At 30.8% G+C, this 13,518-nt stretch overlaps 2 protein-coding genes across 2 annotated transcripts; both read right to left on the bottom strand.

The window, feature by feature from the left end:
* Window positions 1-282: 282 nt before the first annotated feature.
* LOC113556394 (retinol dehydrogenase 14) lies at window positions 283-8,478 on the bottom strand. The gene is made up of 8 exons (XM_026961307.1): window positions 8,321-8,478; window positions 5,553-5,744; window positions 5,328-5,420; window positions 3,583-3,822; window positions 3,102-3,290; window positions 2,913-3,022; window positions 1,630-1,719; window positions 283-540 (listed from the first exon to the last, which is right to left on the bottom strand). Exons 2-8 carry the CDS (start codon window positions 5,737-5,739, stop codon window positions 436-438), a joined length of 1,014 nt encoding a protein of 337 aa, XP_026817108.1. The 5' UTR covers window positions 5,740-5,744; window positions 8,321-8,478; the 3' UTR covers window positions 283-435.
* A 1,873-nt stretch (window positions 8,479-10,351) lies between these two features.
* On the bottom strand, window positions 10,352-12,881 carry LOC113550323. The gene is made up of 4 exons (XM_026952069.1): window positions 11,925-12,881; window positions 11,660-11,728; window positions 11,501-11,590; window positions 10,352-10,773 (listed from the first exon to the last, which is right to left on the bottom strand). Exons 1-4 carry the CDS (start codon window positions 12,879-12,881, stop codon window positions 10,702-10,704), a joined length of 1,188 nt encoding a protein of 395 aa, XP_026807870.1. The 3' UTR covers window positions 10,352-10,701.
* Window positions 12,882-13,518: the final 637 nt, after the last annotated feature.

The following is a 13,518-nucleotide window of genomic DNA, read 5'->3' as shown; positions in this document are numbered from 1 at the left end:
AATACATTATGTTTTAAAAATATTTATTAGTGTTTTTAAAAAAATATTTCACCGTGTAAAGAATGATTTATTTTGAAAAATTAGTAATTTGTTAAAAATACATAATACAAGTAGGTATATAATATTTTAAACGTATAATACCTACTCAATTACTTCATGATCAAATAACGGTTTATATTAACATTCAAAGAATAGAAAGTCTGTTCTAAAACCGCAACATCACCTAATACAGTTGAATAACTAAACATAAACTTATTATTACAAAATAATAAAATACAATAATATAGTTCATAATAATTGTACTAAAATACAAGTAGGTATACACGATAATCAATAATATATTTATACATATTAATCAATCGTTGTGTTGAACTGTCGACACATCACATCACACATGTATATTGTATAACACATAATATAAACGGCATACGCGTGTTATGGTCTTGGGTCGTTGGGTTGGAGTTTCACGAGTTTTTCACAAATTTCCCAATATTTCTTGGCGTTCCCTTCGTCTAAGACATCACTTCTCAAACTGCTTTCCTAAATTTAATAAACGATTCATGATATTAGTTCGATATTTAAAATCATTTAGAATTTCGTCAAAGATATTTTATTAATACTTCTGTCACCGATTCACTTCAGAGGTGAGTTATCAATATTAAAATATGTATACCGATTGAATATTACACAATTGCGCGTACTGTACGTTTTACCTTATCAGTTCGCCGACAATAAATCATGTTAATCATAAGTTATTTTAAAATTTGAATACAATAATACAATAATTCCGTACTTGACTTTTCTGTATAGGACACTTTATTGCGGGGGCGGTAGCCAACCCGCGGCACGCGTTATGCTATTGTAGTAGAGCACACTGGCACGTGAAAACTTTTTGAGTGGCCTGCGTAAGGAGATTAGGCGGTGGGTAGGAAAAAAAATTGCCCACTAATCTAAATAGACGACTCTAAAAACTATTCGACGTATCTTAAAAAAAACTTTATGATACATGATTAGAATAATTTTTACTATGCACAATAAATAATAATGTTAATATTTCTAACACGTTTATTGTCGATAACGATACTAAAGTTTTTATTGATCCAACGACACTGTGCACTTAAATTCTGCTTTAAAATAATACTATTTCCGTTTGTAAATAACTACGACTTATAACTACTAACTAGTGGTTTCGTATAAACCATGCTCTCAAATATCGGCGTATATAAATTCAGAAGTTTATAACGGAAATCTCAAAAGTTGTGAATACAAGTCTGTGGTAAGTTGACGATGGAAGTTATAATAGCAACGAAACGAACAGGGCGTTATAGATACTGTAAACCAATATGTTGGCATCAACGTTCACTAATAATAATTATAATTACCAGAAAACGGTGTGAGTGAAAGCATATAAAATAATAATAATAACATAAAAAATTGTGTGCGTACACATACAAGGATTTTTTTTTAATTTGACAGATGATGATCAAATGCGGAAAGCATCTTTTTTAGTTTTGCCGTATAATTACGCACGCATCTGTTACGTGATACATTTTATGATTCGTGTATTTATCTACACGCACGATGCACCGAAATAAAATATAATACAAAGTACAATAAAATCATATTTACTTTGCAATCTTTAAAATATTTTCCGCTAGTCTTGGCAACATCTTCGCTGACGGCCAAGTAAATTGAAGTTTGTGCACCTTGTTCGGTTGTCTGAAAGCAGATCACATCTTTATATATATTAATATGCAGATATAATACAGGCAGTCTGATATGAATAGACGTAAATACAACTGATTTAATAAATGGTTGTGTATTAAATACATATTATACAGTGCACAAAATAGTATGGTCTAGGAAAATACCAAACATCAGATGTGTATATATATCATAATTTATGGATTAAATTACAATAGAAAATTTGATATGATGTAAAAATATAGTATTTTATTTATTTGTTATATTATAATAATATTATCATTTTATACTTTGCATAATACCTATACAAGTGTTATACTTTATATAATACCACGCGTGCGTATTAAACTACAGAATAAAGACAACTAAAACAAGTATGATTAATTTATATATTATATAATACATGTATTAAACAGTGTTTATACTTGTATTCAAATTCGCTTGTTTTGAAAATCACGCAAATTATAAATAGACTTTGTTCATACAAATGTAAATGCATTAAAATTTGACAATAATGCAAATAAAAAAATAGGCGTATAGCAACAGAAAATGAGATAATTAACAAATAAATTAGTATCAATAATTATTTTAACAACCATAAATAATAATCTTGTGTTTTTCGTATGCAAATTTAAAAAAATAGTACGTACCATTGTATACAAAATAATTCTATATGACTAATGATATAGTCACTATACGTAGCACTTTTTCAGCGTGTAATACCATGTATAACAGTATATTATACTATTTATTACAATATAACACTTAAACAAATTTTCACATCACTAATAATATATATATAAATATATATATATACAGTAGAATTCACTTATTTGTGACACCACAGACAGGGGACAACCGCTTAATGGACAGGTTGGCATAGTCCCGAATGAATTTATCGGTTTATTAGTTATTCGGTTAATCGGGATAGTTGAATAATGGGGACAATAGGCCATCGCCCAATGTATCCCAATTAAACGGATTCTACTGTATATATATTGTATAATGTATAGATATTATCATGATAATTAAATTTTCATAACCTTATTGTTTTGCTATAAACACGACTAGGCACAAATAATAAACAGTGTATTTGTTTTAATATCATGTAATAGCTGTATCGCTGTGATAAAATGATTTGCCATTTGCGGCGACATATATATATTAAACTACGTTATGTCTTATGTCCATACATGTAAGACACATACCTTAAACATAGTCTTAACGATCACTTGTAAACCCAAGTTCAACGGAAATGGCACGTTTCTCCATATTCCGGAATCGATGATGCCAGGATGAAGACAATTGCACGTGACACCTGTTTGATAATAATTATATTTTATATTTTTTCGATTTGGACACCACTATGGTATACGAACATGTCTATAGAAAATCACCTGAATTACTGTCGTTGAGTTTACGTGCTAATTCCATTGAAAACATAATGTTAGCGTATTTGGAGACATAATATAAGTAGGCGGGCAATTGGTTGGTCGGATTAGGTTTGGCCAAATTCAATTTTGCGAGCTTGTATAAGTCGGAAGCGACTATTACAATCCTGCTGGAGGTGGTCTTTTTTAACAAAGCTAAAAAGAAAAAAAGTTTAAACTTTACATAAAATATAATATTCATATTCACCTAAATCAATACCTATTGTTCAACAATTTAGACCATTTATAGTTTACTTAACCGTTTACGAGACGACACGCACGATTAATGTATTTTATTTTAATTTTCCTATCGCATTTTTTTTTAAAACCTTAACGAAATATATCGTTCAGTTCTCTATTACATTATATCATTGTTGTACAGTACGTTACATAGAACGATTATATTTTAATCGTGGTAATTAATAAATAATATATTGTGCGTTCTTACGTAAAAGTAAATGTGTCAGCAAAAATGGACCGTATTGATTGGTAGCCATGGTAAGTTCTAAACCATCTTCAGTAACTTTTTTACCAAAAGTATTAGCCACACCAGCGTTGTTGATTAGTACGTCTAATCGAGATTCTTGTTTGTTTACTTTAGCTGCGAATTGACGTACTGAATTCAAACTGCTCAAATCCAATTCCATGAGCACCACGTTAGAGTTTCCGCTATAGTTGATGATTTCGTCTGAACAAAACCATGAATTATTCAACTTTGATATTAGAATAATAATATTATGATAGGTTCAATATATTTTAAATATATACAATAAAAAAAAAATTGTACGAGTATTTTATACCCATATCGTTCAATATTTTAACACAGACTTAGGAAAAAAAATTTGGATAAATTGGTGGATAAATAACGAATTAAGAAAATCATCCCAGACTTCTACGTACTATATGTTTATATGTATTATGTATACTTCCCAAATTAATTTCTGTGCAAATCAATTAAAATATAAACTTTTATAATAAATTTATTTTTCTGAAAAACGAATTTTATAATACACGATTCGTATATAACATGACTTTCAAACATTTTCTTGTCATATTATAGAATCCCTTTATGCACTACGTTTGTGGGTCTGAGTTTTATACATATCTCACTATGTTTGTTCTGCAACCTGGCTAACATTACCCACTTCTGTCAAAAATATAAAACCTTCACTTTATTTGCAGTACTTCAATAGAATACGAAAATAATAATTTTTATTTTGTTTTTAATAATATATAAAGACAAAAGTTTTCAAAAATCACAAGGCAAATCATTCAAATTAACATTATTGCAAAACAGTATACACAACATAGTAAGTACTGTTAAACAAAACATGATAATTGATAAATAATAGTGATACGAATTATTTAGTTGTCGCGGTTATACGAAATAATGGTACAAGGCTTCAATTAATTTAATGTTAATAAAACAGTGCAAAGTACTACGAAACACAAACGATATTTCTATTAAAAAAAGAGTGTAGAGAAAAAATATCGTTAAATAATTGTACACACAATCAACCGTTGGGTTCACTAAGATCTGAAAACCACCACAGAATAATGCGAAAACGAATCTTAAAACGAAAATTATACGCAATACTACGTAGTATATACCTATTGTACTATATTTAACAATTTAAACATTAATAATTAAATTAATTAACGATGAATGAATCAAATTACTGTAGAGAAAGTAAATATATGGTATAATATTTTATGTTAACTATTTATTTGTATTTCAATTACTATTGCGCAAAAATAAAGCTAGTGAAAAGTAACTTTAATGTTAGTAAGAACTAGTTGTATTTCCTCTAAATAATAAAGTACATGCTCTAAGACACGGTTTATTTGTATAATAAAGAAGTAAAACCAAATTATTCCTCGCAAATGATTTTTATCCATTAAATGCTCGCACATATTACTATAAAATAATATAGTCATTTAATGGCAATAACGCATAATCGCAGTATATCAACGAACGCTGAAGTATTTTGTTGTTTGTGAAGTACAGTATGCACTTTGATCCATCTACTGTCACACCACTAAAAATATACAACGTTCTTGCTTGACTATGCGCAGGCATATTTGGTAAAACATAAGACTCTGTTATACACAGCGAATGAAGTAGAAAATCATTCGATATTCGAATAATCGCATGCAATTTTTGAACTATTATTGTAAGTAATCGATTTTTACCTCTAGCTTTCGATCCGGTCTCCATATTCCTGCAAGCCATGATTACTCTGGCGCCACGCTTAGCCAAATCTTTGGCCGTTTCTTTGCCAATGCCTAAGAAGAACATAATATAGGAGATAGTTAATATGGTCATGTGCTCTTTGTCCAAACCATATTATGTGTGTGTGTGTGTGTATGTGATACAATGTACGAATGTATAATAATAATATGTGCCACAAACATTACCCGAATTGCATCCTGTGACGATTACGACTTTTCCTTTCATGCTCGTGGTGCCGCGGTATACACCTGTAGTCATCCAAGTATACAGTTTAACAATGACCAAAAATATAAACGTGATCAGAGCGGCATAGGCGGCGATTACCACCAGGTTAGTCGTGTGAAGGTAAGAGAGAGTCTCCGAATACCACATCGTAACTATTGAAATACAAACAAAACGCAACAGTTGTAGTTAAGGCTCATGTGAATCCTCGTATAAGGTTCTATAGGTATACAGAGAGTGTTGGAAATTCGTGGAGATTATAAAAATAGTATTTTTAATGAGGGAGTAGCCTTGGACTCGACGTGATGATTATCAAAATCCTTGAAAATATTATTCGGTAATCTCAAATAATAAATGTGTTTAATTTATATTTGGTGGTTAAAAGTGTGAAATTGCTTAAAATAATTATAGTTAGGTATAAGATTTATTTTATTCAGCGACGCATTAAAGAGAGTGCCTATTTAAAATATAAAATTAATATATAATAATAATAATGGAATAATAAACGATAAGATCTGATTCGGATGGGGGGAGGAGAGTACAACATTTTAATTTGAAATACATTCAAATTATTCGATAAATACACTTAAAAAAATGTTTGCATATAGTTTTTAAAATTGTATTGGATATAAAATGTGTACCATATAGTTAGTGGATGTATAGTGATTGTTCAGGGATAAACGAGATTAGTTTAAACGTCTAAAGTCTTCATAAGACTAAAACATTGGCAAAGCTAAGAATATAAAATCTACTTAAATTATATGATCAAAATAGTACCTAGATACCTTACCATTATGTACCACTAGACAAATTCACTTATATATAAGTATAGAAGCTACATAAGTATTTAAAACTTTTACAAATTATTTTATACTAATAAATAATACACATTTTATACAATAAGAATAACTATCTCTCTACGTTAAAAGTTTCAAAATAGTGTCTAAATATACTATACAATCGGCGTTGAACGCATACTATCTCAGAGTTATTCTGTGCAGGTGCTTTATTATTTTATACAAGTAATTTACACAATTACAATCATAAATTCTAGTCTATACTCTATAGACTACAATAATGTGCGGAAAATTATTGCCGATTGGACATAACTTATCACGACATGAATAAATGAATCAATTAACTACAATAATAACATTTCCTTGAAAAACAAATATTGTGTTATACATGGTAAAAATTACAATTACGACATTATAGATTATGAATAATGTGAGCGTGTACATAATACAACATATACAGGACATAGGCAGCAGTACTACATGAAATATATATAAACGCGCAGCAATACCTAATGTAGTGTAATTAATTACAATAACATTATTGTTTGTATTTTTTTTTTTTTAAGATTTATTGAGAATACTTGTTTAACTTTTATTTGATATTATGTGTGAGTTTCTATTTAACAATTGTTATAGTATTAAATTTACATCTAAAAAAATTAACTATAGATATAACATTATAAAATACATATAATCTTTAGAGACTTTCTAATCTTTATAGACATTGATCTATTACATAAATTAACAAACAGTATATTATATGTAGGTACCTATACAATTTTTCGATGACCTCGGATCTTTACAATGATCAACTAAGATAGAGTAATCATTTTGAAAAAATAATTATACAAATTATGTACTTAATATTATAATTGTAGTTTTTTTTTTTAACCAACATAGTTTATTACTCAAAAAAATACAATTTGCTACTTATTATATTAAACTATTCAAAAATGTAGTTGAAATAATTGTATAATAATTAATTATATTCCATAAATGTTCGTGCTGTTTTAGGGGAAAAATAGGTATTCATTTTTCGTAATAGAATTGTTGAGTATGAAAATATTTTTTACTAATAGTACCTATTTATTTTATTTATTCTAATTAGGTAGTAAATTTATTTTAAAACTAACTTTTATTTATTACTAAATATAAACATCACCAGTCACTAACATTGTTAGAATTTAGTATATTAATGTATTTATCTTGGTGGTTTCATCTTTTATACTTTATTATACTAATAAATTATAATTACTTAGATAAGCTTTTTTTGTATTATACTAAAAAATTACATTATGTTTACACCACTATATATTCTTTTATAAATTAATTCATTAAAAAATAAAACACCTCTGTGCGTCAATGACGATGGGCGGAATGTTACTATATATAGACTTATAGACTAATGAAATGGCCAATAGATACTTAACTAATGCTTTTTTAAGGATCAATAAAAATTAATGAAGATTTGTGTACTAGGTAGCAGTTATTAAATTACGGCTTACTGTTGATCAATATGAGTTATTAATGTCCTGTAAATATTAATACGCCATTATGATATTATCTTTAATAATAACTATACAGCTGTTATATTATATTAAACTAGAAACGTTTAATGTTATTATCTACGCTAGATTAAGTAAAACGCATTTATATGGAAGTTCTGTTGGTACCAAAAAATACTTCTTTATAATATTTCACAGCCATAACGAATGTACATTTTAAAAACGATTTAATTTGTAGTCTAGGTACCTAACTAATAACTAAAAACATAATATGTGTCAATGTCGTAATGATTTATCAGGTCGGTAATCAGAATAATTCGTAAGACATTATCAGAAAAGCGTTTTAACTAGATATTTCATGATCAAAAACCAAGCAAAAACGATATATATCATTATAATAAAAAAAAATGAGAAAAACTTTTTACTCACATTAGACGATGACTCCTGTCGTAGAATATTGTTGTGTGCACGGTTACGAGTTCACCGCTATTGCGCGGCCAAGTGAAAGTAGTACGGCTCTGGAGGAAGCATGAACACCGCGAAGATGGAAACGACATAATATGCCGGGCGGAAGGGAGAGCGGTTTGTGAGTATTAGTGACGTAATAATATAGACGATGGCTATAACTCGTCGACAGTTTGTATGATTTTAAGAGAGAATTTATTCTAAATTTCACGATAGTATATAAGATACATGTGTATTGACAGCAACTGTATCGTAGTATAATATTATATTATTATTACACATATAAATATATAATACATCTTATATGTACTAACTTTATTGAAACACATACGTATTACATTATTTAAACATTCACCGACCAGATAATTTTAATGATATGTCGAAAAGTGGTACGAAATTCCATCAGAACGTCAAAAACAAACGCGTATCGCGCGTATGACCTGCACATATTTGTACAGTCGTCAGTCATTAACGCGTACTTGGTTTTATACAAAAATTCTTTTGGTCATCGTGCAGAGACAAAACGATGATTTCTATTGACTTCAAACGAGTACTTAATTCAATGTGTTTGGAAATTTTAGCGATTTATCCGAAAAAATATACACGTCATGACATAGTGTAATAAAATTTGAATGATTTATCCTAAAAGAAATATACACGTCATGACGTGTAATAATAATATAATATATTGACTGTTTTTAATTTCTTATTTGTTTTACTTCTTGCAGATTATACTTTTTCAGATGTCGAACTTATTACTATAGGTATAGTCACAATGTGGCGAATAACAATCATTTATTAAATAAAATGTCATAAATGTTTTCTATTTTTCTAAATAAATAAATAAATTGGGGTTTTTTTTATGAGAAATTTTAAAAATGTTTACGAGAATATGATGAAATAAATTATATGCATATCTATGTATAATAGTCATAAACTAGCGTACTAACCATTTAAAAATTATTTTTTTATAATTTTAGACTCCGAGCAAAATGATAAATGTTTTGGTTTTATAATCATGTACGTGTTTGTTTTTTTTTTTGTGGCAGCTATCACATTTCAAAAGAGTCAAAATATTCAATTTTGAAGGTAGATTCAGATAGAAAATTGGATTGTTATTTTCAGGGGTCAAAAGTAAAAATGATGATGTTTTTTTTTTAATAATATTGATAAAACTAAAATAAACTACAAAAAACGGAAATACGAGTATAGTCAAAAATATTTAGACTTATTTTAAGCTATTTATTCAACTAACAAATGTATACCATTCTACTAGATATGTTGATATTGACTTATATATAAATTAATAATAATAATATAATATGATTTAAATTATAATGATTATAATGTATGAAATATGAGATGTTTTTGTCAAAAATCAATTTATTTCACGGTATTTCTAATAATATTAAATAAAAATACTAATAACAATATAAATACATTTTGAAATATTGCTTCGCTCGTTTTCTATAATAAGTACATGTTCCAAAAATATATATTTGAAATCATTATTCTATTAGATAAACATTATGTTTCACCGCGTTATAATAAGTTGACTGTTTTTTGTTGTTCTAAGAACTGATGGTATCTATTTAAAAAAATATAAACTTATCTTTTTTTTAATATTATATTATTATTTGTCTTAATATAATACATATATCGTATTATTGTACAAATATTGATGAAAATATACTGGAATAAAAAGTAAAAATCTACTAACTAAAAATCTAAAACTATAAAATTAACATACATTTCACAATTTTTATTTTACTTATCTAAAATCATGTGCATGAATTATTATCAAATATTTTCATTGTACACAATTAATCAATTTTTAATAGTTACATTTCGACTGTGAAATATTTAAGTAGGAAGGTACATATATACCATTAAAACGGTGTAATTTATTTATAAGCTTGGTATGAAATATAAATTTACCATTTATTTTTATTATTTATTAGTTATTTTTCAAAAAATGTATATTGTATGTATTAATTTTACTGCTTATAAAAGTTAAAATGTTAGTCATGTAAGAAATAGTTTAAAAATAATTTTATCTCGTACACAGACATGCCCTGAAGTTATGCCGATCGACACAATGTCTAGTGCAAGTATTTACTATTATTTAGCGATTGAGTGGAAATGTTAAACGATGTTATCGTCCACGGATTAAATATCGGAAAACTCAACTAGAAATTTCACCACTGTAAATATTATAGTTGGCAATGTGTAAATATAATGTACGATATATACCTACTGTCTATGTACTTACACGCGTGATGCATTATTATTAATTTCAAAAAATCCTCTAAGCGTATTAGAGATTAGAGTTCTAAACGTGTTTGCTAATACACATTATCCACCTTTATTTTGAACTGGAGTAATATTACTAAATACGTAATACAGACACCCACCGCCTGAAACAAAACGAAACACACAATCTATATAAACTGCGTAACTTCGTGTACACAACCTACTATATATATACTTAATCCGAATTACACACATTAGTCAGCATTCGATTACGATTGTAGTTTATAGGTAAGTAGTAACAATAAAATGAAATTGTAATACAGTGGAATTTCGTTTAACCGTCGCTCGGGGTTACTAGTCATACTCAAAAATAAACATAATTAAATAAACGTGAAATATTTATCGATATTGAAAATTTCTGTGATGCTAAAAACAGAAATCAATAATTCGGTACATTCATTCGATATTGTGTAAACAATCTCATCGATTTTTTTTTAATTATACTAAACAGTATTTCATAATGAACATACACACCTACACTACACTGTGTTATACCCCCTTAAGTTCATACTTATAAATATAAGTATGAATGTTTTTTTACAGTCGAATATGATTGGGATGTCGAGAAAATAATGTTTATTTTTATTTTTTATTATATGACAGTAATAATAATATTATTATAATATCATTACATAGGATCAAATAGACATATTTGTTTTTTAAACCAAACTTCATATCAAATAAATTTCTTGGTATTTAATACAATAATAATATATATTTAGAGTTTATACCTGCCGTTAATACATTGTTTTATTAGTAAATAATTAATAACTTATAATCCTTGTCTGGGCTTATATAATATTTTATTTATCACATGTTGTATTCGCTTACAGAAGTGAAGAGGCGAGCGTTTATAGAGAAGAGATCACACATCGAAAATTCTATTACAGTACTAGATATTTGATTTGAAAATATTTGTAACTGAAAAAATAAAATAAAAATATTAGACAGTTTATACAGTGTTTTCATTATAAATACCATAACAATAACCTCTTCCTTCGTACAGATGTCTAAACAATATCTGCTTATGTCCGTTATTGTTTCTTTCGAGCTTTGTGCCTATAGAGTAAACATACAAATCATATATACAACAGATAAACAATAAATAAAGCTCATAAAAAAAAAAAAAAAAAAAAAAAAATGGTTTCTCCGGCACTAATGGACAACTCTACAACGCGTCGATACTGTTTAAACTACAAAAATTCAGTGCGAAAATAAGCGTTTTCATCGTTTTTTTTTTTTTTTTTTAATAAACCTGTTTCATGGTGATGTCCACCGTCATGGTGACGACGAAAAACCGGAACATGTACTGGGAGAGCCACAGGAATATGTACACGGTGGCCATGTCCCCGGCGGGTTGATAGACCGAGTTCTTCAGGTGGTAGTAGACGTCGAACAGCGCCATCACGCACAGGTTGCACAGCGACAGGCCAATGGGCACGGCGAACGTGGGCTTGAGCGCGTTCACGGCCTCTCGGACCAGCCTGTGCCTGATCCGGAACCGTTCGATCGCGTCCACTAGCGGCTGTCCGGTGGCCGCCGAGTAGTAGTGGTAGGGCGGCCGGCGGTCGTCGTCTCCGTCGTAGGGTATCCAACAGCCGTCGCGGCCGGGCGGCGGATCTTCGCGCGCGCGCCTGCCGTCCACGATCCGCTCGCCGATGACCTCCATCTGCCGGTTGAGGTCCGCGAACCTCGTGTACAGCACGTACAACAGCCGCGCGAAGTGCGTCTCGTACAGGCACACGTACAGGTTCTGCGAGTACATGAAGCTGAAGTACACGAGCACGGGCGCCGGCCGGTTGTCGGACACGAACCGGTACAGGCGGAACGCGTTGACGGGCACGATGAGCAACAGGTTCGTGTACAACACGACGCCGTCGAACGTCGCGCGGCCGACGTAACGCGGTCGGTCGTCGGCGGCGGCGTCCGCGCCTGTGGCCGGCGCCGTGTACGCGTCGTGCAGCTCGGTGCGCTCCACGTACGTCGCCATGGTGCCGCGATACTTGCGCCACGCGAATGCCACCGACACCAGACACGTGAAGCTCACCGACCGCGCGTATATGCCGGCCATCAGGCTCACGTGTTCGTCGCAGCTGTCCCCGTCCAGTATGCACTCGAAGTAGGGTGTCAGCACGAAGTTGATCACGCACATCACGGCCATCGCGGCCTGGACCGCCGACCCGGCACACTTGACGATCCGCCTGCGCCGCATCGCGCGTTATCTGATGTGCTGTTTCTCTGGCCGTGTCTACTTATACGGTACACCCGTGGCTAGGTATCCGTCGGGTTGTTTCGGTACGTGGGTGGTCGCGGCGCGTATACTGTGGCACCACTAATGTTTCTGCGTTTTATTGCGGCCCGCCTTGAAATGAATTCGCGACAAAGATTGAAATACCTACGCTATATTCAGTGGCGGCGCCGGGATTTTTTTCTAGGTAGGGCCAATGGGAGGCCAACAATTATAAAGGCCCCAAAAATTAAAAATGAGTATATTATTATATGTTTAATGGGTTAGGCCAGCGGAAGGGCCAGGCATTTTCAAGTAGGGCCATGGCCCTACCTTGCTCGTCCCTGGCACCGCCACTGGTTATATTATATATTATATTGGTATATGCACGACGAGGCTGTTATTTCTAACTTTCCAATTTTTTTCAGTTTATTAAAATACTATAATAACCCTTTAACCCCATATGTATGCATACGACACGTATGTTACGACGAAGAAAAAAAATGGCATCACCGTTGTCGTATAAAAATATAAAATCAATAGTACCTAATAAACGACATCAGTCATATTTAAGTCGCCGCATTTGCTCGGAAAAATAAAACCCTTATGAATGTTTTGATTA

The sequence above is a fragment of the Rhopalosiphum maidis genome, chromosome 1 (genome assembly GCF_003676215.2).
Source record: "Rhopalosiphum maidis isolate BTI-1 chromosome 1, ASM367621v3, whole genome shotgun sequence".
Classification (NCBI taxonomy): Eukaryota; Metazoa; Arthropoda; class Insecta; order Hemiptera; family Aphididae; genus Rhopalosiphum; species Rhopalosiphum maidis.
The sequence above is the reverse complement of the archived record's forward strand: the minus strand, read 5'-3'. Positions and strand labels throughout refer to the sequence as shown.

Coding starts and splice junctions, on each gene's coding strand:
- LOC113556394 (XM_026961307.1), bottom strand. CDS start 5,739: ATGTGGTATTCGGAGACTCTCTCTTACCTTCACACGACTAACCTGGTG. Junction 3,823..5,327: donor GACCGGATCGAAAGCTAGAG/GTAAAAATCGAT, acceptor GGTTTTGTTCAG/ACGAAATCATCAACTATAGC. Junction 3,291..3,582: donor GCTGACACATTTACTTTTAC/GTAAGAACGCAC, acceptor TTTTCTTTTTAG/CTTTGTTAAAAAAGACCACC.
- LOC113550323 (XM_026952069.1), bottom strand. CDS start 12,881: ATGCGGCGCAGGCGGATCGTCAAGTGTGCCGGGTCGGCGGTCCAGGCC. Junction 11,729..11,924: donor TGGACATCACCATGAAACAG/GTTTATTAAAAA, acceptor TTTACTCTATAG/GCACAAAGCTCGAAAGAAAC. Junction 11,591..11,659: donor ACATCTGTACGAAGGAAGAG/GTTATTGTTATG, acceptor TTATTTTTTCAG/TTACAAATATTTTCAAATCA.